Source organism: Melozone crissalis, unplaced genomic scaffold (genome assembly GCF_028551555.1).
Source record: "Melozone crissalis strain CALT ecotype California unplaced genomic scaffold, PUWL_Pcris_2 ptg000108l_1, whole genome shotgun sequence".
NCBI lineage: Eukaryota > Metazoa > Chordata > Aves > Passeriformes > Passerellidae > Melozone > Melozone crissalis.
The window spans coordinates 512981-537093 of record NW_026535885.1 but is presented as its reverse complement, the minus strand read 5'-3'; the positions used below and the strand labels follow the sequence as shown (position 1 = coordinate 537093).

The following is a 24113-nucleotide window of genomic DNA, read 5'->3' as shown; positions in this document are numbered from 1 at the left end:
AGTTGGCCGTGGCTTGTGAAATGGAACAAGTGATCCAACTTTCACATGGGGTACAGCCAGCAAGGAGACAGAGCCTCTCCCAGGCCATGCCGTGGGGCAGATCCTCTGGCTCTGGGGACTCTGCCCAGAGGTTTGGCTTTTTGTTTCATGGAGTCAGTGAGGTTGGAAAAGACCTCTGGATAAATGAGTCCAAGGTGTGACCGATCACATCACCCAGGGCAGAGCACTGAGAGCCACATTCAGGCGTTTCTTGGGGAGCTCCAGGGATGGTGATTGCGCCACCTCCCAGTGCAGCCCCTTGCAGAGAAACAATCCCGAATTCCCACTCACCCGACCTCGTCTGTGCCTCTCTGTCCCCGCAGAACTACAAGCGGCCGATGGACGGCAGCTACGGGCTGCCCGCCAAGCGGCACGAGGGCGAGCTCTACAGCGTTCCCTACAGCTCGGGGCAGGGCCAGCCGCAGCAGCAGCTGCCCCCGGCGCAGCCGCAGCAGCCCAGCCAGCAGCCGCCGGCGCAGCCCTCGCCGCAGCAGGACCTGTACAACCAGTACGGCGGCACGTACCCGGCCGAGCGCCGCCCCGGCCAGAGCCAGTTCCCCTTCCAGTTCGGCAGGGAGCGCGTCTCGGCCGCCCCCGGCTCCGGCGCGCAGCAGAACATCCCCCCCCAGATGATGGGGGGCCCCCTCCAGCCGGCGCCCGAGGGTCCCCAGCAAGGGGCCCTGTGGCAGGGCAGGAACGAGCTGGGCTACGGCAGCTACCCCAACCGGCAGAGCTCGGGCGCGGCGCCGCAGGGCCCCGCCTACCACGGGGTGGCTCGAACGGATGAAATGCTGCATTCAGACCAGAGGGTCAACCACGAGGGACCGTGGCCTTCCCACGGGAACCGGCAACCTCCCTACGGCCCCTCCGCCCCCGTGCCCCCCATGACCAGGCCCCCCCAGTCCAACTACCAGACCCCCCCCAGCATGCAGAATCACATTCCTCAGGTATCCAGCCCGGCACCTCTGCCCAGACCTCTGGAGAACCGCACTTCTCCCAGTAAATCCCCGTTCCTGCACTCGGGGATGAAGATGCAGAAGGCGGGGCCGCCCGTGCCTGCCTCGCACATCACACCAGCAGCCGTGCAGCCGCCCATGATCCGACGGGACATCACCTTCCCGCCCGGCTCCGTGGAGGCCACGCAACCCGTGCTGAAGCAGAGGAGGCGGCTGACGGCAAAAGATATCGGTAAGGGGAACCTCCTGCCCTTCTGCTGGAGCCTTCTGAGGGATTGGTGCTGCCTTGGCCCTTCCGTACAGAGGGGCTCTGCTGGCTTTGGAAAAAAAAAAGGCATTTTTACAGGTTAATTGTGTCCTGAGCCCTTATTCTGGCATTGCCTGTGGGCAGGTTGGTGGTAGATGTCTACCATCATCTTAACCAGGCTCTGCTCTTCACAGGTTCAAATCAGTATCGAGTGTCTCCTTTTTGTTTTGAAACTGCAGGAGCTGGAAGTGTCATGTGTTTATGTTACAGGAACTCCTGAAGCCTGGAGAGTGATGATGTCTCTGAAGTCGGGGCTGCTGGCTGAAAGTACGTGGGCCTTAGATACCATAAACATCCTGCTCTATGATGACAACAGCATAATGACCTTCAACCTCAGCCAGGTGGGTGCAGATGCTCTCTGGGACAGGTCTTTGAAGTGCTGATGCTGCAGGGGTTTCTGTCAGCCAGGTGTCAATGAGCAGCTCCTGCAGCCTCTGTACCTGGAGCGTGGGGTGTGAGCAGCTGTGAGTGGTCACTCCCTGGCCTGAGTGATCTGTGTGTGTGCACAGGCCTTCCCTGGGAGTTGTTTTCTGATCGCTGTTCCTTCCTCCCCCCGTGTAGCTGCCAGGCTTGCTGGAACTCCTGGTGGAATATTTCCGGCGCTGCCTGATCGAGATCTTTGGAATCCTGAAGGAATACGAGGTAGGAGACCCAGGGCAAAGAACACTATTAGATCCAGAAAGGTTCTGCAAATCTTCAGCTTCCTCCCCTGAAGAAGGGGAGGAGGACGACGAGCCACGGAGCCTGAACTGTGAGGAGGAAGAGGAGGATGAGGAAGAGGAGGAGGCCGCGTTTTCGAGCAAGGACAAAGTACCTCTGGAGAGCAGCGAGGAGAAGCTAGTGAGTAAATTTGACAAGCTTCCAGTGAAGGTGGTGCAGAAGAACGACCCCTTCGTGGTGGATTACTCGGACAAGCTGGGCCGGGTGCAGGAGTTCGACAGCGGGCTCCTGCACTGGCGCATCGGCGGCGGGGACACCACCGAGCACATCCAGACACACTTCGAGAGCAAGACCGAGCTGCCCTTGCCTCACAAACGAGCTTCCTGCTCCTCTGCCCTGAGGAAACGTTCAGCAGCCGAGAGCAACCCGAGCCCCAGGGAAGGGGAGGCTCCCGCGCCCGACGGCTCCGCGGAGAAGAGGATAACTGCCACCATGGACGACATGCTCTCGGCACGCCCGGGCTCCCTGGCGGGCGAGGAGGAGGAGGGCAAAGCCTCGGAAACGGCCAAGGAGAGCAGCAAGTTTCCCTTTGTCATCAGTCCAGCTCAGAGCCACAGAAATATAAAAATCCTGGAGGATGAACCCCACAGTAAGGACGAGACGCCGCTCTGCACCCTCCTGGACTGGCAGGACTCTCTGGCCAAGCGCTGCATCTGCGTCTCCAACATCATCAGGAGTTTATCGTTTGTGCCGGGCAATGACTTTGAAATGTCCAAACACCCTGGGCTGCTGCTGATTCTAGGGAAACTGATCCTCCTTCACCACAAGCATCCAGAACGCAAACAGGCGCCCCTGACCTACGAGAAGGAGGAGGAGCAGGACCAAGGGGTGAGCTGCAACAAGGTGGAGTGGTGGTGGGACTGTTTGGAGATGCTGCGTGAAAACACACTGGTCACATTGGCCAACATTTCTGGGCAGCTGGACCTCTCCCCTTACCCGGAAAGCATCTGTTTGCCTATCCTGGATGGACTCCTCCACTGGGCAGTGTGTCCCTCAGCAGAGGCCCAGGATCCCTTTCCGACACTGGGACCCAACGCTGTCCTCTCCCCTCAGAGACTGGTTTTGGAAACACTCAGCAAGCTCAGCATCCAGGACAACAACGTGGATCTGATCCTGGCCACGCCGCCCTTCAGCCGCCTGGAGAAGCTGTACAGCACCATGGTGCGGTTCCTCAGTGACAGAAAGAACCCGGTGTGCCGGGAGATGGCCGTGGTGCTGCTGGCCAACCTGGCGCAGGGGGACAGCCTGGCCGCCCGAGCCATCGCTGTGCAGAAGGGCAGCATCGGCAACCTGCTGGGCTTCCTGGAGGACAGCCTGGCCGCCACGCAGTTCCAGCAGAGCCAGGCGGGGCTGATGCACATGCAGAGCCCGCCCTTCGAGGCCACCAGCGTGGACATGATGCGCCGCGCCGCCCGCGCGCTGCTGGCCCTGGCCAAGGTGGACGAGAACCACTCGGAGTTCACCTTGTACGAGTCGCGGCTCTTGGACATCTCCGTGTCGCCTTTGATGAACTCTTTGGTTTCACAAGTTATTTGCGATGTACTGTTTTTAATTGGCCAGTCATGACAGCTGTGGGATCCGAGCCCCCGTGTGCGTGTGCGTGAGTGGAGAACTTAGAAACTGACTGTTGCCCTTTATTTATGCAAAACCACCTCAGAATCCACTGTCTGCCCTGCGCTGTCCTGCTTCTCCCTCGGGGAAGGATCTCCCCGGCCCCTCTCCCCCTCCCTGCCCCTCAGATTTGTCCCCAGTCCCTTATTAAAGGAGACAAAGTTCTGTCTACATAGAAGACTTTTTTTATTTTAACCAAAGTTACTGTCGTTTACAGTGAGTTTGGGGAAAGACGACTTGCCGTGTTATCCCATTGACAGGCACCACTTTCATAACTGTTTTTAATGGTAAACTCTGAAGGACAAAAAGTGACTGCTGAACTCTGTGTGGTTTATCGTTGTACATTCACAATCTTGCAGGAACCAAGAAGTTACCAGTTGTGAACAGACCTTGTCCAAGGGAGGCCTGTGCAGTAGCGTGTAGAACTCCATGTACTGTACACCTTAAACTGTAAACATACTGTAATAATGTCTCACATGGATAAAAAAAAAAGAAAAAAACGCTGGATCAGCAGCAAGCTGTAGTTTTTAAAAATGTTTTTAGTTAATGTTGAGGAGAAAAAAAGGCTTTTCCCCCAAAGTATAATGTGTGAACCTACAACACCCTGACCTCTTTCTCTCTTCCTCCTTGATTGTATGAATAACCCTGAGATCACCTCTTAGAACTGGTTTTAACCTTTAGCTGCAGCCCAGCGCTGCCACGTGTGTATATATATATGACGTTGTACATTGCACATACCCTGAGACTCCTGCAGTTTTGTCCCCTCCCACCCTTTATAGTATGACGAGTTAACGAGTTGATGACCTGCAAAAGCGAGACACAATTATTTAATCTCTTGCCAGACATCCCTCCCTGGAGGATGCTGTACAGGTCTCTGTGTATAAAGTCATTGCTGTCTCAGCAGCCAATCAACTTATAGTTTATTTTTTTCCTGTTTTTGTTTTCTTTCTAATCGAGGTGTGAAAAAGTTCTAGGTTCAGTTGAAGTTCCTGATGAAGAAACACAATTGAGATTTTTCAGTGATGAATTCTGCATATTTGTATTTCAGACGATGTAGCTAAAAACTTGATGTAAATTCCTCCCTTTTTTCCTTTTTTGGCTTAATGAATATCATTTATTCAGTATGAAATCTTTATACTATATGTTCCACGTGTTAAGAATAAATGTACATTAAATCTTGGTAAGATGTTTGTAAGGGTTTTTTTTATTGGCAGGACAGGGAGGGCAGCTCAGTGCTGGCGATGCCCGAGGCCTGCCCTGCTCTGATGCTGCTTGCTCTGACTTTGCCTTCCCTGCTGGAATTTTTCCTTAGGAGCTGCCCAGGCTCGGGATTTGCAGCGTGAGGTGAAGCTGTGGCTGCCAGGGAGGGAAGGGAGGCAGCTCCCTCCCAGCTCTGTAAAATGGAAAATTTTCCTTCTTGCATTTTTCACATTTTCTTGGGAGCGTGGCACAGACTCTTGGCTTCCTCCCGAGCCGGGGCTTTCCAGCAGACAGAGCTCCCAGGCTTTCCTGCTCAGGCTCTCTGGGTGAGGATCTGCAGTTTCAGGGCTGTGGAAGGAGGTATTGCATTTAGCCCCAGGCTCTGTCCTCAGTGGATGCTGCAAGTCGGGTAGCTGGAACTGCTCATTAAAGGAAAAACAGCTTTTTTTAAAGGCAAACGTCATTTTTGTTCAGAAATTCCCCTTGTTTTATCTTCCCAGTCCTCTCCTCAGGAGCTCTCAGTTCCCAGAGCCTTCATTCCTCAGACTTCAGATTCCTGGGAGCGACTGCACCAAAATCAAAGAGCTTTTTCCTGAAAAGTCTTGTCTGTCAGCAGGAGTGGTGGGAGCTGTTCCTGTCAGGAGAGTCCTTCAGAGGATTGCTCAGAAGGCAGGAACTGTGCTGGGTTTCCTTGGCTTTGGGAAACGCTGGCACCCCGGATTCTGCTGGACTCCAGGGCCCCCCCAGCTGCGCTGACAGTCCCTCGTGTGTTCCAGGAGCTGCACCTGATGAAAGCACGTGGGAGTTCTGCTGCTTTTCCTGGACAGAAAGGAGCCAGCAGTGACCTGGAGGCAGGTAATGGCTCACGGCTGGGAGGGAGGAGAGGCAGGAGTGCTCCTCAAGGCCCATTTCACCAGAATTCTGCACCCAGCTGATCCGAGGGGAGGCATTCTGCTCCCTGTCACTTGTGTGGGCACAGCCACAGCCCCTGGGCACTTCTCAAAGAGTGCAAATGAAGGGCAGAGATGAGAAATGGGTAAAATGAGAAAGCGTGGCACTGGGGGAGGCACAGCTGCCTGCAGCTCAAACCCTCGGTGCTTTGGGCCCGATCTGTACCCAAATCCTCCCATCCCAGGAATTCCTTCAGACACCTTTGGACCCCGGTCACTCTGCCGTTCCCCATTTTTTTGCCATCAAAGAAAAGGTGAGTTCTTCCAAGGCTGATGCCCAGTGAAAGCGCTCAGGGCTCCTTAATGGTTTCTCCTTCAGCCCCGGCTGGATCCGGGCCGGCCCGGACCCTGAGCGCTTTACTGAGGGCTCCGGCCGAACTCGAGTTTTCCCCTTTGCTGGCAGAAACGGGGAACGGCAGAGAGGTCGGGTCAGAGAGAGGCGTGTAACGAACTGCCCTAGGAATGGAACGATTCGGGTGCAGACCGTGAGGGATTGGCGTTCTGGCCGCCCCGCCCGCCGGGGCTGTCCCCCTGTGCCCTCCTGACACCCCGCATGGCGCGGCTCCCGCGGGCCCGCCCTGCCGCCTCAGGTGCTTGTGCTGCTGCTGGTGGGACACAGCCCTGGGCCTGTTCCGTTTCTCAGTCCCGGTTTCCAGCCCCGGTTCCGGTCCCGGCCCGGCTCCCCCGCCAGCCCTCAACCAAGATGGCGCCGCCCGCCCCTTCCCCGCACGCGCGCGCCGCCGGAAGGGGCGCGGCCGGAAGCTGCGCGCGCATGCGGCAGTGGGCGGTGCCAGGGAGCAGCGCATGCGCCGCGGGGGGTGGGGCGCGGGCCCTGCTCCCTCTGTATCTCCGCAAGGGGGCGCTGCGGGACCGGAACCGGCACCGGGATCTGAACCGGGACCGGGATCGGGATGTGAACCACGACCGGGGCCGGAAACGGGATCGGGATCTGAGCCGGGACCGGGAACCGGGACCGGGATCGGGATGTGAACCACGACTGGGACCGGAAACGGGATCGGGATCTGAGCCGGGACCGGAGCCGGGGTCCCCGCCGCCTTCAGCCCGGCCCCAGGACCGGCAGGAGCCGCGCGGTGAGGCCGGAGGGGCCGGGTCAGGCGCGGGGTCGGGCGGGGTTCGTGTCCGGGCAGCGCCGTGCGGCCTCGGCCGCGGCAGGAGCGGCACCGATGGGGCCGGAGGCGGCCCGGGACAGCCCCGTGTGCCCGGGCCCGGTCGGTCCGTGCCCCCTCCCGTGTCCGGCCGCTCCTCAGTTTAACGGGAGCTGTCCCTCCCTGGCCTCTGACCCAGAGCGGGCTCCGTTCACCCGTGCGCTGCTGCCCGGGACAGACCCGCTCCCGTCCGCACCCAGAGCCAGGGCAGCGCTGCTGCAGCCGCAGCCGGAGCGGGCGGGAGGGATGGCCGAGAGCGCCAGGCCCGCAGGAACAGCACCAGGCAGACGGGAATTCCAAAATCGTCCTGCTTAGGAGGGGTTTAGAACGTGTCTGTTGGGTCTCACAGCAGGCTGGAGTGGTACCGGGTGCCCGGACCGTGCTGGGGACGCGGGCAGCAGCAGCATCCCGGACCCCGCCGCTGTGGCGGGCGGCTGCTGCCCCCGGCTGGTCCCTGCCCCGCACTGCGCCGCCCGGAGCCGCCGCTCCCGGACCGCTCCCGCACCGGCCCTGCCCGCATCCCCCTCTCAGCGCCGCTTCCAAACTGAGAAGTTTGGAAAACTTCCGATTCGCAGCTGAGAGCCAAGGGAAGCGCAGGACCCAGAGAGGAAAACATCTCTAATTCAGACTTTGCACGTTTTTCTGCTGGAGTATTTTTAACGCCCTTCTCCCTCTCCTTTTTGTGTTCGTGCAGGTGCTGTTTCCCACAGCATTTGTGGGGCAGAGCCGTTCCCGACGCTGCGTTCTGGATCCAAACGGGGCTTGTGGGCTGCAGCTCTTTTGAAGGCTTCGCTCTGTCACAAGGTGCGCTGCATCGTGACAGGAACAGGCTTTTTAAAGCTGTTTGCTTTGAGCTCTCTTGGCACATTCAGATGAGGCTTTTTCTCTGCTTTTTGAAAAAAACAACTATATTTAAAGTGCTGGGACAGTTTCTGCCACTGTGCTTTAATAGGATTTGCAGCTGTGAGTGTGCTTTAAAAGGGTTTACAGCTGGGTTGAAGTGTCCCCTCGCTCAAAATAACGTCACAGCTTCGTGATGCAGGAGAATGTGCCTCCCACCAGTTGCTTTGTGAGTGCTGGGGAGCACAGGAGGAATAGGAGCAACCCCAAAACTTTTATTAGTGGTTAAATAGGAAGCATAACCCTGTGGCTGGGGATTGGAGCTGTCAGTGAGCCGGTCTGGATCTTGGTTTTTGCCTTGCTGGTGATTTGCTCTCTGCCCTCTCGTGCAGTTTCAGCCTGGCAGGGTTTTCTCTCCACAATGGCACGAGGGAAATATCAGTGATTTTGGGTTGTGGAGTGATGGATTTGGGGCTCTCTGTGTGCTGCAGAGGGCTGGAGCAGACACAAGGGCAGGATGTGGTGTCATGGCACCCAGCGAGAGCTGTGGGCTGTGTGTTTCTCTAACTGATCAGCAGTTGGTGGCCGGGGAACCAACGGAAGAAATGTTTTATCTAAAAGAGCTGCAGAGCAGATCCTGCCTGCCTCCCGTGTCTCAGGGCCAGGGGATCGGAGCTGGGCCACCACGGCACCCAGGACATGCAGGCACTGAACAGAGAGGCTGAAATCCCTCAGGGAGGTTTGCAGGGAGGGGGTGGACAGGTGGATGCAGAATGTGCAGTGTGCCCAGCAGACAAGTGCCACGAGCTTTGCCAAAATACAGGAGAATTGCAGGTGGTGGCACAGAGTTTGTGTGCTGCCAGTGCTGCCTGTGCTGGGGGAAGCTGTGTGCCCGAGTTCCACCCTGCTCTGGCAGAGCTGCTGCCGTGGAGGCAGCTGAGTAAATCCATTCCTGGCTTCCCAGGGGCAAACAGGGAGCAGGAGAGAGGAGGGAGCTCCTGGCAGCCCCACTCAGCAACTGCTCACACGGGGGTTACGCTCACAGTCCACAGGAATTCTGTCTCCATTCCAAGAAAAAGAGGCTTAGATCCCATTCACTGGCACTGGATGCGTGTGAGGATGCTTGGCTCCAGCTGCTGGAGCTCCTGCTGAGGCAGCTGAGCAGCCTGTCTGCTCCAGGATTTACCCCAGCCCGGGCTCAGAGAACATGCCACAGCCTCTCTCTCAGTGTCTTGGCCAAGCTTAACAAGTCAGGGAGGTCTCCGCATCATCTCCCAGATCCCTGATCTCTTCCATAAGCAACTTTCCTGTTCACAGAGACGTGCACCTTGCAAGTGCCTGACGGTAAATGAAGGCACAAAACTCACAGAAATCCCTTTCTTTGTCCTCTGTGTTCACCCACCCAGGTTTCCCGAACTGGAAGGAGGATTCCCCTGGCCGCGGTGACCTCCTGGGCGGTTCCTGGCCGCGGGATGGAGCTGTGGAGCAGGGCAGACCCCCAGCTCCGGGAGGTGGTGTGGTTCGCGCTGCGCTGCCGGGCCCTGGCGCTGCTGCTGCAGGCAAGTGCGTCCTCCAGCCAGGGAGCTCTGCTGGGGTTTGCTGCTCCCAGATCCTCCCTGCTGTACCCCAGAGATCCGTGAGCTGCTTCTGCACAATGGGGAAATCTTCCTCTCTGGAGAGACAGCAGACTGTCCGCAGCCAACTTACAGGTTGCTGTTAAGTAAAATTGCATTAATTTCCTCGTGACTTGCTGTGTTTTCATGCTGCTGCTGCAAGAGGCTGGTTTGGCTCAAAGTGTGTTTATCCACAGAAAAGGAACAATAACCTCCTCCTGTACCTTCCTCCCAAGTCTTATTTCCAGAGACGTCCTGCTCTGAGCATGGGAGAGCTTGGTTGTGACAGCCAGCACAGGGCCCAGTCATAGCCGTGAGCAGCTTTCCCTGGCCATTTCTGCAGGCATTCATGCTGCATCCCAGAGCATTATTCTGTTGAGATGCAAACACCCCAAAAGGGTTGTGTGTGCACCTTTTCACAGCCTCGTGGGCATCTTGGGCTCCGGCCTTGGTTGTTGGAGCACCAGGAGCTCTCCTGCCCAGTGCTGGGTACTGGAGCATCTCTGCCAGCCGGCAGCCCTCTCTGCCCTCTGCGCCAGCCGGCAGCCCTGTCTGCCACCTCTGCCAGCCTCCAGCCCCGCACTCCCCCTGTTTTCCAGGCCGTGTTTAACGCGCTGATCCCGGACCACGCTGCCGACGCCTTCTCGCCGCCGCGGTCGGGCGCGCGGGGCCCGTGGGACGCGCTGCTGGAGCTTCTGCTGGGCGGGCTGGGCCGCTGGGACGCCGAGCATTTCCTGTTCATCGCCGAGCGCGGCTACCTGCTGGAGCACAACTGCGCCTTCCTGCCGCTCTTCCCGCTGGGGCTGCGGCTGCTGGCGGCGCTGCTGCCGTGCCCGGTGCCGCTGCAGCCCCGCGGCCGGCTGCTGCTGGCGGCCGCGCTGCTCAACGCGCTGCTGGCGGTGCTGGCGGCCGCCGCGCTGCTGGCGCTGGGCCGGGCCGTGCTGCGCAGGCCCCGCCAGGCCTTCCTGGCCGCGCTGCTCTTCTCCCTCAGCCCGGCCGGCGTCTTCCTGGCCGCGGCCTACTCGGAGAGCGCCTTCGCCGCGCTGGCCTTCGGCGCCATGTGGCAGCTGGAGAAGGGGCGCCGCTGGCTCGGCGGGCTCCTCTTCGCCCTGGCTGCCGGGGCCCGCGCCAACGGGCTGGTCAATGCCGGCTTCGTGCTCTACTCGAGCGTCAGGCGCTTCGTGCTGCAGCTGCAGGGCACAGCGGTGTCCCTGAGGGAGCTGCCCGTGCTGTGGAAGCGGGCCCTCGGCCTGGTGTGTTCGGCAGCCCTGGTGTGTGCCGGGATTTCCCTGCCTTTTGCCTTGTTCCAGTACTACGCCTACGTGAGGTTCTGCGAGCCCGGCGCGGGCCTGGCCCAGGCTGTTCCCGAGGCGCTGCTGCGGCTGGCATGGGACAAGGGCTATCGTGTGGCAGGCGTGGGTGAGGCCAAACCCCCCTGGTGCTCCCAGCGCTTCCCCCTGGTCTATTCCTACATCCAGGACGCTTACTGGAACGTGGGCTTTCTAAGGTACTTTGAGCTCAGGCAGATCCCAAATTTCCTGCTTGCTCTGCCTGTCACCCTTCTGTGCTCGTGGGCTGCCTGGACCTACGTCAGCGCAAACCCCCGGCACTGCCTGACTCTTGGTCTAGAGAGGAGCAAGGCTGAAGAGAGGGGAAAGGCAAGAGATGGATTCTGTGGCCCTGCTGCCTTTGTGTACGTGGTGCACAGCACAGCCCTGCTGGCGTTCGGGTTCTTCTGCATGCACGTGCAGGTAGGACAGGGGGGATTCCTTGTGGGGCTGGGGCAGTGACAGCACAGCAGTTCGGGTGATTTCTCCTCTGCCTGTCGTCCCCAGGTGCTGACCCGGTTCCTTGGCTCCTCCTCTCCCATCCTGTACTGGTTCTCAGCTCACCTGCTTTTGGAACACGAACCTTTACTCTGGAGCACAGGGACTGATAACCCAGCCTCTGGGAAGCCTCCTCTGGGTGAATCCCACAGTTCCTGTGGGAAAGGGACCTCGGACAACCCCGTTGTGAGGCTGCTGCTGAACTGGCGATCGATTACCCCCCTCAGCAAGTGCATCCTGGGGTTCTTCCTGGGCTACTGGCTGCTGGGGCTGGTCCTGCACTGCAACTTCCTCCCATGGACGTAGCACAGGCCAGCAGTGGGGGAGGCACTGCTCAGAACTGAAACTCAGCTGCTCTGAAAGCCTGAGGTGGCTGTGGTGACTCTGTCCTTGCAGTTACAAAGGCGTTACTCCTCCGTTACCACGTCCCAGGCGGGATGTTCTCTGTGGCGTGATGCTGCAGCATCCTGCCCCGCTCAGCTGGCATTGCTGACGGCCAAAATTCCCATCACCTGCCTGGGATGGGGAATGCACCTGGGATGGGGAATGCACCTGGGCTCCTGCATCTCCCGGGGGGATGATGGCAGGCGTGGATTTGTGGTGGGATGCTCTGATGGATTTGGGATGTGCTGTGGGCACGGCAGGGAGGGTCCAGCTGTCCTGAGCTGCTCAAACTGTTCCGGTTCTTTTTCCTTGGTGCCGGTTCCGAGCTCCGAGCCAGGCTGGGCAGGGGCACGGCGGGGGTGGCGGGCGCTGTGGGGGCACATGCACGACCCCAATAAACGTGAAAGTTACCGGACAAGCGGCTCCGCCGAGCCGGGGCCGGGGTCGGGATCGGGGCCGAGGTCGGAGTCGGTGCACGGGTTCCGGGATCGGGGCCGGAGTCCCAGTCGGGATCGCGGGTTTCGGTGCCGGGCCGGGCCCGCGGCGCTCCCGGTGTGGCGGCGGGGTCGGCAGGGGGCGCTGTGCGGCGGGGCCGGGCCGGGGCTCGGGGCGGGGCCGGGCCGGGGCCGGGCCGGGGCTCGGGGCGGGGCCGGGCCGGGGCTCGGGGCGGGGCCGGGCCGGGGCTCGGGGCGGGGCCGGGCCGGGGCTCGGGGCGGGGCCGGGGCGGGGCTCGGGGCGGGGCCGGCGGGGCCGGGCCGGGATCGGGGCCGGGCCGGGGCTCCGGGTGCCGCGGCGCGGCCATGAAGGACTGCGAGTACCGGCAGATCTCGCCCGGGGCGGCGGCGACGCCAGGCCCGGGCCCGGGCGGGCCGGCGGCCGCGGCCCCGCGGGCCGGAGCGGCGCGGCGGCCCCGCAGGAAGTGGGAGGTGTTCCCGGGCCGCAACCGCTTCTACTGCGGCGGCCGCCTCATGCTGGCGCGGCACAGCGGCGTCTTCGCCCTCACGCTCGGCCTCATCCTGGCCACCAGCGGCCTCTTCTTCGCCTTCGAGTGAGTGTGGGCCCGGCGGGCTCGGCGCCCCGGAGCCGTGCGGGCTCCGCGCCTCGGGGCCGCCCCTTGCGGCTGCTTGTCCCCCCGTTAAGGCCTGCCGGGGTTCGCTGCACCCCACGCTGGCCCCGTGCCGGTGGGAGGTGGGCTGGGGGTTCCCTTTTCCCCTGGGATCCCCGCTGTCCCTGCTGCCCGCTGCCCTTCCCCACGGTACAGCCCCCAGAGCCCATTTGCGGGCAGTTACTGCCCCATCGCCTGTGCCCAGGTGTGTTTGTGGAGGGCAGGGGTCGTTCTGCGCCTTGTTTGCTCAGTCTGGCCCCAGGGAGGGGTTTAACGTCCCCCTAGGATGCCCCCCTGGCCTTTAAATACAGCCCCCAGGTCTCCCCTTTTGCTCCCAAGAAGAGAATTGGCCCAAAATTGCACCCAGGAAACCCCCGAGGCTCGTGGGCTTTGTCCACCGCTGGGATCTAGGCGCAGCATTTCTTCTAAATGGTGAAACCCTTCGGGGTCCCACTTGGAGGGTCTGCGCTGGAGCTGGGCCCCCCTTGTGCAGCACAGTCTGGGGAATCAGGAGCTGCACCTTTCCTTTCCTTTGGAAGCTGGTCCAGGGAAGCTCCCTGCTCCTGCAGCCCGAGGAGGGGAGAGCCCGGAGCATCCCGGTGTGTCCGGTGCTGCCCTGGGGGCTGGGGAAGGAGCACCCTGGGTTCCTCACGCCTCGGAGGGTTCTGGTGCCCTGCCTGTCTCTGTCCCGGGAGGGATGGGAGCCGCTTTTCCCTGGAGCGGGGGGAGCCGCGCCTGCCTTTGGGTCTCGGCGTTATCCCTGCAAGGCTCGGAGCAGAGCTGCCCCAGCCTGCTGGTGGGGAGATGAAAGCACTTGATCGGATTAGAGGCTCTGAGGAGTCAGATGAGCTGAAAGGGACAGGCAGCTGCGGCAGGCAGGCACGGCATCCCGATGGAAAAACCCTTTCTCAGCATCATCCGTGCCCTGACAGCTCCGTGCCAGGTCGGGGGCTGACGGGCAGCTCGGCACAGTGAGGGCTTTGTGTTCCGGGCAGAGCACACAGGACATCTGCTCTGCCTCCCTTCTTGCCGAGTCACTCTCTCGTGCTTGAGGATGCCCTGGGGCTCTCCCAAGTTGTTATTTTTGCAGAAAGCCTGTGTTGCACAGGCTCCAGTTTGCTGGGTTACGGCAAATACATCTGTCTGTGTCTGCATTTAATGGTTTCTGTGGGAAAACCTGGCACAGGTGCCCAGAGCAGCTGGGGCTGTCCCTGGATCCCTGGCAATATCCAAGGCCAGGCTGGACAGGGCTGGGAGCAGCCTGGGACCGTGGAAGGTGTCCCTGCCATGGCAGGGGTGGCGTGGGATGGTGTTTAAGGTCCAAACCATTTGGGAATTCTATGATTTGAGGGATTTTTGTTCCCTAGTGGGGCAGAGTGGGCTCTGGAGGTTCCCTCAGGAAAGGGCTGACAACAGGCTCACGTCTCTCCTTTCACTGACCTTTGTGTGGATGGCTGAGGGGCTCAGGCTTGGACTGAAGGGTTTTGTTGCTTGGTGGGTGCTTTGTTCTGGACAGCTGAGCTGGGGAGGTGAAACAAAAGTTGCTTAATCCTCTCAGAGTGCTGCAGAGCCTGAGCACTGCCTGCAGCCCTCGGGCCTGGGGCAGCCCATCGTGTGCTGGCTCTGGGTGCTCTGCAGGAGGGGACAGTGGCTCTGTGTGTGCAGGGCTGTGTCCTCTGCTGTCCTCAGCTGCTGCCTGTGGGTAGCAGAGCTGCCCTGGTGTGGGGTGTGATCACACCAGCCCCATCTCTGCAAAACCAGCCCCAGGCTGGCTGCTGAGCCCACTGCCCCGTGATAGGTGGTTGTGTGATGTCCCAGCTGACAGCGGGTCTGTGCAACGATTGATAACAATTCCATTTTATTTATCCTCCAACAGCTGCCCCTTCCTTGCCAGTCACCTGACCCTGGCCATCCCCATCATCGCCGCCGTCCTCTTCTTCTTTGTCATCAGCTGCCTGCTCCAGACGAGCTTCAGGGACCCAGGGATCCTGCCCAGAGCCACCCCCAGCGAGGCTGCAGACCTGGAGAGGCGAATTGGTGAGAGCTCTGGTCCCTGTGTTTAGCTCTGTGTGTGTCTGTGCACCCTCCATGCTCAGTGAGGCCCCTTCTTTGGGTCTTGGCTCCTTTGGGTTTGTCCAGGGGGGAGAAAAATCCCGAGTATCAGGTTGTGGGGCTTGACAGTGTTTACCAGTCGTGATGAGAGGTGCAACAAGCTCCTCTGGCAGTGCCTCGAGAGAATCTGCAGAGCAGCTCAGCTGCTTTTTGCTCCTGTCCAGTCCCAGCTTTTTCCCAGGCAGCAGAGTTGAAGGACAATTAATGCTTTTTGATATTGCCATTGAGCCTGCTGTGCTGCAAGGTGTTCTTTAGAGCAAGCTGATGTTTGTCCTCTTCTAAAAACTGCTCTGTCACGCTGGTCTGGGGACAGCCAAGGAGGTGTTTGCATCCAGGAGCTGAGGACCTTGTTGATGTGACAGGTCGGAGCAAATGCTTTAGCAGAGCTGATGTGAGACAGCTTGAATCTGTTCTGGTGAAGACAGATGCAAGGCAGTAGTTCTACATCTGACTTTAAAGATGGTTTTTAAATATCCCCAGAGTGGTGATCCATGTTTCTATTTATAAGGGCCTAAAGCAGTAATCTGGCTGCAGATGCTGCCTGATGTGCCAGCTGTTACTGCTAATATAATCCACTTATTATCCTCTTAACATGCTCGCTGTTGCATCACTGTTTTCAAAGAATTCCTCACAGTTGGAAAGGTACTTTTTTGGGAGTGACTAAAAGGAATAACCCCCAAAACTGCAAATATGATACCAGGGGTTTCCAGCTCTTGCTGTGTACAGGAAAAGTCTCCAGCCCACAGGGAATAATGGAGTGCCAGCACACAGCGATGTAACTTGCAGTGGCCCTAAAAATCCTCAGTTTAAACCTGGAGGAGGAGGAACCCTCTTGTGCTGTGAACACAAACATGTCAAATTCCAGCGAATCTACTGGAGCACTCGAGACCTGCTGCTGTCCTTCCCCACAGTGATGGAGCCGAGTCCCTGCAGGCTGTGGGGGGACAGGCTGTGTGCTGGCAGTGCCAGGGATGCTCCCGTGGCAGAGCCACACGTGCCTGCACAGCCAGGCTGCCTGGTGTGACCTGCTGGACACGCAGAGATGAGCTGGTGTTCCTGGGCTGCTGCTGCTTCACACTCGCTGTTTGTAAATTGCTTGATGTTCCACAGCACTGGGCGCTCACTGCTTCCTCTTGGCATCCCAGCAGCATCAGCACTGAACAAAGACAGGCCATAAATAACGCTGGAGCTGACTGGAGCTCTTGGCTGCCCACCCTGCAACAAATCCTGTGCTCTGTTAAAGCCAGGAGAGCGTGTGCCACCCCCTTCCCCAGCTGGGAGGTGGCACAGGGCTGTGAGTGTCCCTCCTTGTCCCTGCAGACAGCATGGGCAGCTCCACGTACCGTCCCCCAGCCCGCACCATGGAGGTGGTGATCAACAAGTACGTGGTGAAGCTCAAGTACTGCTACACCTGCAAGATGTTCCGGCCGCCACGCACCTCGCACTGCAGCGTCTGCGACAACTGCGTGGGTGAGCAGGGCTGAGCTGGGCAGCAAACAGGCTGTCCTGAGCTGGGAGGGAGCCACAGGCACCACTGGGGGCAAGGTGGGCAGTAAACAGGGTGTCCTGAGCTGGGAGGGACCCACAGGGATCACTGGTCCAGCTCCTTGCCCTGCCCAGACACCCCAGCGGTGCCACCCTGCACATCCCTGAGAGCATTGTCCAAACGTTCCTGGAGCTCTGGCAGCCTTGGGGCCGTGCCCATTCCCTGGGGAGCCTGGGCAGTGCCAGCACCCAGGGAATGTCACTCTTGTCCCAGTATCCAGCCTGGCCCTGCCCTGACACAGCTCCATCCATTCCCTCCGGTCCTGTCACTGATCCTGTCACTTGTGTTCCTGGACAGATTGTTTTTTGCTTCTCCTGAAGGATTATGAAACAGGATACTGCATGGTCTGTCTCCTTTGCATTTAAATTGGAAGCAGCACTAGTGCAGTGTCTCAGGGCAAGGGGCAGCACATGCAAGACTCCGTGGCTCTATTTTCCCTGGTTTTGGGAGAAGGGTTCTGTAAACAAACACAAGGTTTGCTGCAGGCTCCTCGGTGTGTGTGGCCAGGCCGGTACAGACACCATGGAAACTCTGTGCCTCTCACTGCTGCACAGAGGTTCTGCCCTTGGGGTGCAGATGGGTTTGCAGCTCCTCATTTTGGGGGGCTGAGCAGAGTGTGCTCCGTGCTGGGTGCGGGGTGGCAGGAGCCCTCCTCACCTGGAGCCTTTGTTGCAGAGAGGTTCGATCACCACTGCCCCTGGGTGGGCAACTGCGTGGGCAAGCGCAACTACCGCTACTTCTACGCCTTCATCCTGTCCCTGTCCTTCCTCACCGCCTTCATCTTCGCCTGCGTCGTCACCCACCTCACCCTGCGTAAGTCCTGCCCGGGGGCTGTGGCTGCAGCTCTGCTCCCTGCTCCATGGGACACAGCACAGGAGGGTCTGTGGGGTTACACCAGGGATCTGAGGGATTAGAGGGTCCCACGGGTCTGCTTCACCTCGCTGCACAGGGCCTTTGGGGGCTGGGGAGGGGATTTGCTTCCCTGAGCAGGTGAGCCGCTCTTACCCTGGCAGGGAAGGTGACTTTGCCACCAGCCCCAAATCTCCTGGAGCTGTGTCCCTGCACTGACATTCCTGCAGCATCCCATACTGTGGGTGTTCCTCGGGGACACGGGGTGGAGTTCTGGCTGCAGGGGCAGGGCTGCTGCTGGGATGCCATTCCCTGTTCTCCCTTGCTTTGCAGGCTCTCAGAGGGATGGCTTCCTGGCCACTCTGAAGACAACCCCTGCGAGATATCCTTCTGCTGGCAGCAGCTGCTCGGGGTGCCCTGCACCGCTAATCACTGACAGAGAGGGGCCAGGAGCTCTTTGCACATCACCCTGGTGTCCCTTCCCCACAGTAATTCAGTCCCCTGGCTACCTGGGACTAAGGGTGGGTTGTGTCCCAGTTTGCAGGTTTAGGTGGAAAGGGAAGAGCTGGAGCAGGCTGTGGATCCCTGCAAACCAGCCCAGTGAATGGGAAGCTTGCCCAAACCTCCCCAGACAGTCCTCTGCCTCTCCTTGAAGGATGATTTTGTTCCTGGAGACTTCCTTGACTTCTGTTTCACTGTGCTGGAGCTGGTGATTTGTTTTTTCTCAGTCTGGTCCATTTTGGGCCTCTCAGGTTTTCACACTTACTTGGTCGCCTCCAACCTGACGACGAACGAAGATGTAAGTACCTGGATGCCTGTGCTGCTGCCAGGCTGCCTGTGACCCATCCTGAGCAGCTCTCAGGGCACTCTTGGCTGCCCCAGTGCAGTGTTTCATGCCTGTGCTACCCCAGTGCAGAGCACACAGCCTGTGCCCACGGCTGCACTTTCAGGTGGCTCAGTTAGGGCCATCACGTGTGTGTTTTTTCCAGTCTGTTTGTGGCCTCGCTTAAAATTAGGAGTTGTGAGATTAAAAAAGGGAGGCTGGCCCAGGGGAGTATTTGGGTGTGAGCTTGGTGATCTGGATTCAGCATCCCGTGTAACCACGGGTTTCCTCTGAGACCCTGGGCCAGTCCCTTTGTGTCTGGCAGTTCCTCATCTCTAATTAGCAAGCAATCTACAGACATCTGATGAGATTTACCTTCAAATCTGGGCTGTGCACAGGCTCCAAGGACCAAATGAGTGCCCTGAGTGGGGCAGATTGTATAGAAAAGCAGGATCTGTCTGATCCTCAGAATCAAAATTCACCCTTCTGGCCAGAAGTTCCTGTAATCCTTGCTGGGAGCTTCCAGCACTGCAGAAAGTGTGTTTGCATCCCTTTTGGATTTGCTTTTTCCCTTTTCCCCTCCACCTTACATTCAGAGGTGTGGCAGAACAGCTCATTCAGGGCTGTGTGGGTGAAGCTCTCAGTTTGTACCCAGCTCTGGGAGCACCGTGGCTCCAGCCTCGTGCTGCAGCTGGGGGGAGGAAGCAAAACAAGAGGAGGAAATGTGCTGGTGGAGGCGCTGGTGCTGCTCCAGTGCAGCCTGAGGCAGCTGCCCAGCCCCTGTGCCACAGCCAGTTTCAGAGCAGGGCTGGGGACAGAGGAGCCCCTGGGCTGGGAATCCCCTGGCTGGTTGTTTGTGCAGCCTGAGGGGGCAGAGCCCTGCTCTGGTGGGTGCCAGCCTGGGCACCACGAGGGCAGCAGGAGGACGGGGCGGTGTGGCAGGAGGTGACGGGGGTGACAGCAGTGACGGTGACATTGCCGTGCAGCACGGGGAGGGCACAGCTTGGGAGCTCTGCAGCTGCAGGGCTGCACTCCAGCAGAGGCAGCACGTGGCTGTTTGTGCCTGCAGGTGTCCTCCCCGTGCTCTGGGGCAAACCTTCCACCCCTGCACGGATCCACTGTTGTTGCGTCACTGTCTGCTCTCCATCCTTCCCCTCCTGATCTCTCTCCATCCCTTTCAGATCAAGGGCTCCTGGTCAAACAAGAGGGGCTCGGAGTTTGCCAATCCCTACAGCCATAAAAGCATCCTCACAAACTGCTGTGCAGTGCTGTGTGGACCCTTCTACCCCAGGTAAGAGCCCTGGGAATTGCCCCCTGCCATGGGAGAGCACAGGACAGCTGCAGCGTGTCACAGGATGGGGCAGCTGGGCAGGGTCAGGCCCTGCTCTGCTCCTCAACTCTGGGAGCCTGCCTGGGGCTCCCAGCCTGCTGGGGATGTGGGGATCCCTGGGGGATCCAGGCTGGAGTCCTGGAGCGGCTCTGTGGTGCTGACAGCAGCACCGTAAAGCGTGGTTTATATTTTGTGGTTTATATTTTGTATCGGGCCCTGCTCTCTGCAGTGTCCCCAGGCTTTGTGGTGGGTTCAGAGGTGCCAAAAGGCAGGGCTGCCATTCAGAGCTGGTCAATCTGCATTCAGGGAGCCAGGCTGGGAGGTTGTGGGGAGGAGAGCAATGTTCTACTCCAGTTTGTTCCTCTTACATGGTGCTTTCATGTTGTGAAGCCCTTTGGCCAGTTCCCCTTTGGGTTTGTGGTGGCTCATGGGCTGGGGTCTGTGGCTGCTGGGATGGACAGGAGCCCTGTGCTCCAGCCTCCTGTCTGTGCTGTGCTCTGCAGCTCCTGGGAGAGGAGCCTTCCCTGTGAGCTCCCAGGTCCAGTCTTTGCTCCCTGAACTGCTCTTCCCTTCCTGTTTTGCAGTTTGATAGACAGAAGAGGATTTGTCCAGCCAGATGTGGGGACCCCGTCCAGTCCCAAGAGTGAAATCCCTTCCCTTGGAGCCAAAACTGACACCAGCATGGTAGGAGGCATTCCCTAGCAGTGCTGTGATGTGCCCAGTGCCTGCTGGGCCTGCACCTTGCTCCGGCCAGTTCCCTCCCCTGCCTCATGCCCGGCCTCAGGCGGGCAGCCCTGGCACCCAGAGCTGCCAAAGACTCGAGCCATGCGTTGCCTTCTTTTTTTACATTTATTTATTACTTTTTGTTCGTTTGTTTCACTGTGAGGTGGCCTGTCAGGGGTGGTGCCTGACAGAGCCCAACAGCGTGTGGGACCCTTGGACTCGTGCTGGAACAGGGGGTCCCCAGGAGCCCCCAGACCCTGAGCTGCAGGGAATTGCTGTGATTCCTGCTGGGAATGGGATGGGCCAAGGCTGGGAGGTGGCACTGGCAGATGGTTCCCACTCGGGGCTGGGCTGGAGGAGGCGTCACCTCCCTGGAGTCCCTGTGAGCTCCATCAACACTCCCTGTTCCCCTGGAGGCAGGTGAGGATGTCCTGGGCGCTCCCTGCTGCTCCTGTGCTGCCTGGGGCTGTGCTTTGGCCCTGCCGGTTGGTCAGACACATTCTGCAGCAAGGACACGAGGCAGGGGACCCTCCTCTAGCAGGGAAGAAGAAACACTCTGTGCTCTGTGACTCTCAGGAGATGCACACGGCTGCAGGGGTCAGGTCTGGGAGCTGGAGCTCCCCAGGGTTGTGTCCTGTGGGTGGGAGACCAAGAGGCAGCAGAAAAGTGTGTGAATTCCTGAGGGTCCTGAATTCCTGAACTGCACTGAATTCCTTCCCTGAGGTTTCACGAGGAAGCAGTGAGGGGTGCTGGTCTCTGATAAGCTCATGTGTGCTCTTGGTTTGGGTTTCTGAGCAGCAGAGTGTCCCCAGGGCTGTCCCCAGCGCCCTGGGGGCCGTTCCAGCTGCTCATCCCCGAGCACCCTCTGCACCCAGGCAGCCAGCTGCGTGTCCCTGGGCTGAGGGCAGAGTCACAAACCTTGTAGCAATACTTGAATCGTGTTACTCGAAGCTGCTGGATATTTTTGCACAATTTGTAGGACTTTTTTCTACGTAGAACATTTTCTGTGCTGTGCAGGGAGCGCTGTGCACGCTGGCACCGGGGCAGAGGCTCACAGTGCCGTGCTGCCTGTCAGGTTTCCTTGGATCAGACAGACCAGCCTCACCCTCGGGCAGGGGCAGCACATTCTGGGGGGCAGCCCAGCCCCCCTGAGCTCACCAGCGTCGTGCTTTGTGCTCTGCAAGTGCCTGTGCCAGGGGGATGGCAGAGGAGCAGTGAGGAGGGGGTACCAGGGGCCAGGCTCCTTCCTGTTTTTATTTAAACCAGTTTCCTTTGTTACTCAATAAAACTTTATTTTGAAAGAGTTAACTGCTTGGATGATTATTTCCTCCTCGGAGACAGAAGGGGGCAGGTGTGTCCCGCTGTTTGGCATCTCAAGGTGCCAGCTGCCCTCTGTTGGGCTCAGGCCTCACCTGGAAGCTCCTGCAGGGAGGGATGAGCAGCAGCTGGCGCTGCTGTGGCTCCTCTGGAGTGAAGGGAATTTGCTGTCCCACATTTCCAGGCTGGGCAGGGGCTCATCCCCTCCTGCTGCTGTCACCTCAGTGTCCTGTCCCCAGCTGGCACCTGTGCCCCATCTGTGCCAGCCTGTGGCCCCGTGGCAGGTGTGAGGTGCATAACCTCTGGTGTCTTCCCCAGGAGGATGCCTGCCAGGACTTTGCCATTTCCTGCACAGCCTGACGGGATTTGCCCCTCCTCGGACGTTTGCCCTGATTTCTGAGGGTTGGCTGGTAAGAAAGCGCTTCCTTCTCCCTCTCACCACTGCAGCCACCCATCCTCACTGCATGACAGCTCTCAGAGCCCATCATCCCAGCCGTGCTGCCATCCCCGTGCCCCATCCATCCCACCAGAATCCCACCCACGGGGGCACGGTGCCAGGGCTGTGGGTCAGGGGGCACAGGAACGCTTTGCCACAAGAGGAGAGGTTTGGTTTTTCCTGGCTTTGTGCTGGGCTGGAGCCACCTGGTCTGCATGGGGACATTGTGTGACATTTTGGGACACTGTGGGGCACTGTGTGACACTGTGGGGCACTGTGGGACGCTGTGTGACACTGTGGGGCACTGTGTGACACTGTGTGACACTGTGGGACGCTGTGTGACATTGGGGACACTGTGGGGCACTGGGACACTGTGGGGCACTGGGACGCTGTGGGACGTGTGGCAGAGGGCTCTGCAGCCCGGGGCTGCCCGGGGCCCAGCCTGCCGTGGCTGTGTGAGGGAAGCCCAGCCAAGCAGAGCTTTGGTGTTTGGAGGAGCCGTGGCCCCTGGGGTGGGTCTGGACCCCCATCCCTGACCCGTTCTGGGCCTGGGTCACCCCTCTGGCCTCTCTGCCCGTTTTCCTCTCTGCAGCACCCGGTTCCCCCTCCTGTGGCCAAGGTAAGTTCCTCCAGGGCACCTGGGATGGGATGTGTCACCTGTGGGCCGTGAGCTGCCCCTCTGCCCCTCCCGGCAGCCCCCCGAGGGCTCCTGAGCCCCCTCCTCGCTGTGCCCCAGCCCTGCCGGCGGGCCTGGCTGCTCACCCTGCTCCCGCTGCTCCCCAGCTCCATTCCTGGCACTGACTCTCTCTTTATCCTCTCCCCTCTGCTCTGCCTCGCTCCGGGCGGATCCAGCGCCACCAGCAGCAGCCTGAGCCTCTCGTGGGGCGCCCACGGGAGCCGAGCCCACAGCCATGACCACCGGAGTGCCTCCGCTCCGTCCCTCCGTGCCCCGGGCGGCGGCAGCGGAGCCCAAAGCCATAGAGCCCCCGCAGCGAGGAGAGCGGTGAATGAGCGCAGTGCCGAGCCGTGCCGTGCCGTGCCGTGCCCGGCCACCGCTGGGCGCTCGGTGCCGGTGCCTCCCCGCCTGGAAATGCCGTGTTGGGATTTCGGAAGGAGCAGGATCTCTCCAGAGCATTTACAGCCAAACCGGGGGCACCAAACCCTCCCAGCCCCTCCAAGCCGTGTCCGTGTGCCACAGGACTTTCCCGATGGGAACCCGTACCTGGTCAGTTCATCCTGCAGCCCCCGGGCCAGCTCCCCTGCCAGCCTCATCCCAGCACGGCTCTGGATTTAGGGGAAGGGGCTCCAGCACCTTGAGCAGCCTCCCTGGGCTGAGAGCTGAGTGGGCAGCCAGGCCTGCCCCAGCCCTGTAGGACTCACCGTCTGTTTATGCCTTTTACTTTTGTAACGAAATGAAAGTTTCTCCTATTTAGCGTACTCTGTGTCTGGCTCTGCTCGGCGGGTGGAGGGGAGCGGCTCCTGCCTGGGCAGGCCCGAGCAGAGCTGAGGGAAGCCACCGAGGGCTGGCCCTGCTGCTGTGCCGTCAGCCCTGGGGACGGGAGCCAGGAGCTCCCCACACCGGGCTGTGGCACAGAATGGGGCCGGTCTGTGCCCGAACCGGGCTGTGGCAGAGAATGGGGCCGGTCTGTGCCCGAACCGGGCTGTGGCACAGAATGGGGCCGGCCTGTGCCCACACCGGGCTGTGGCACAGAATGGGGCCGGCCTGTGCCCGAACCGGGCTGTGGCACAGAATGGGGCCGGCCTGTGCCCGAACCGGGCTGTGGCACAGAATGGGGCCGGCCTGTGCCCGAACCGGGCTGTGGCACAGTCTGGGGCCGGCCTTGGTGGGGCTGTGGGTGCCATGGAGGGGCTGTGGGCACCTTGGTGGGGCTGGGCACCCTCACGCTGCTGTCACAGGAGCCCCTCGATGGCACCCTGAGCACCCCAAACCCAGCACGTGTCAGGGGCTCAGCCAGGAAGGGGTGAACAGCCCGGTGAATTCCTTTTTCCTGAATCCCAGGGTGCAGAAGGGGTGGTGTGAAGGCTGGGGGTGTTTTCCTGGCCTTGAAGCGCCTGGGAAAAGCATCCTCACGTTCTCCCTGCCTCCTCCATCGCAGCGGGGCCGGTGCGGGAGCTGAGCGGGCGCGGGGGGATCCGGCCGGGTGTCGGCAGGCGGGAACAAAGCAGCGAGAGCTCACGGAAAGAATCACAACCCGCTTTCGGCCTGGCGCGGAGCCGGCGGCCCCACCCTGCCCTTCCC

At 60.0% G+C, this 24113-nt stretch overlaps 3 protein-coding genes across 6 annotated transcripts in view; all 3 read left to right on the top strand.

Moving 5' to 3' along the window:
• Positions 1–4817, top strand: part of ARID1A (AT-rich interaction domain 1A) — a 55797-nt gene extending 50980 nt beyond the window's left edge. Inside the window, exons 18-20 of the mRNA XM_054292255.1 lie at positions 363–1227; positions 1513–1643; positions 1864–4817. Of these exons, the coding sequence (XP_054148230.1) occupies positions 363–1227; positions 1513–1643; positions 1864–3588 (2721 nt within the window). The 3' untranslated portion in view covers positions 3589–4817. The remainder of the gene's footprint in view (positions 1–362; positions 1228–1512; positions 1644–1863) is intronic.
• Positions 4818–6638: 1821 nt separating this feature from the next.
• Positions 6639–11761, top strand: PIGV (phosphatidylinositol glycan anchor biosynthesis class V). Of its 2 annotated transcripts, none has more exons than XM_054292310.1 (5): positions 6639–6874; positions 7644–7753; positions 9196–9348; positions 10002–11153; positions 11238–11761. In XM_054292310.1, exons 3-5 carry the CDS (start codon positions 9262–9264, stop codon positions 11532–11534), a joined length of 1536 nt encoding a protein of 511 aa, XP_054148285.1. In that variant the 5' UTR covers positions 6639–6874; positions 7644–7753; positions 9196–9261; the 3' UTR covers positions 11535–11761. The 2 variants fall into 2 exon arrangements, with proteins under 2 accessions (XP_054148285.1, XP_054148284.1); XM_054292309.1 differs by having other exon boundaries at positions 6733–6874; positions 9192–9348.
• Positions 11762–12412: 651 nt separating this feature from the next.
• ZDHHC18 (zinc finger DHHC-type palmitoyltransferase 18) lies at positions 12413–22936 on the top strand. Of its 3 annotated transcripts, XR_008484056.1 has the most exons (10): positions 12413–12660; positions 14594–14754; positions 16150–16299; positions 17051–17188; positions 17558–17606; positions 17921–18023; positions 19229–19338; positions 19962–20061; positions 21736–21827; positions 22706–22936. XR_008484056.1 is itself a non-coding variant. In XM_054292239.1 (9 exons), exons 1-9 carry the CDS (start codon positions 12413–12415, stop codon positions 21775–21777), a joined length of 1101 nt encoding a protein of 366 aa, XP_054148214.1. In that variant the 3' UTR covers positions 21778–22102. The 3 variants fall into 3 exon arrangements, 2 of the variants coding, with proteins under 2 accessions (XP_054148214.1, XP_054148215.1); XM_054292239.1 differs by lacking the exon at positions 22706–22936 and having other exon boundaries at positions 21736–22102; XM_054292240.1 differs by lacking the exons at positions 21736–21827; positions 22706–22936 and having other exon boundaries at positions 19962–20800.
• Positions 22937–24113: the final 1177 nt, after the last annotated feature.

Bases quoted from the DNA above. Each gene is read 5' to 3' on its own strand.
- PIGV (XM_054292310.1), top strand. From the start codon at position 9,262: ATGGAGCTGTGGAGCAGGGCAGACCCCCAGCTCCGGGAGGTGGTGTGG. The intron at 9,349-10,001 runs GCAAGTGCGTCC...CCTGTTTTCCAG, and splicing joins CCCTGGCGCTGCTGCTGCAG to GCCGTGTTTAACGCGCTGAT. The intron at 11,154-11,237 runs GTAGGACAGGGG...TGTCGTCCCCAG, and splicing joins TCTTCTGCATGCACGTGCAG to GTGCTGACCCGGTTCCTTGG.
- ZDHHC18 (XM_054292239.1), top strand. From the start codon at position 12,413: ATGAAGGACTGCGAGTACCGGCAGATCTCGCCCGGGGCGGCGGCGACG. The intron at 14,755-16,149 runs GTGAGAGCTCTG...TTGTCCCTGCAG, and splicing joins AGACCTGGAGAGGCGAATTG to ACAGCATGGGCAGCTCCACG. The intron at 18,024-19,228 runs GTAAGTACCTGG...CATCCCTTTCAG, and splicing joins ACCTGACGACGAACGAAGAT to ATCAAGGGCTCCTGGTCAAA.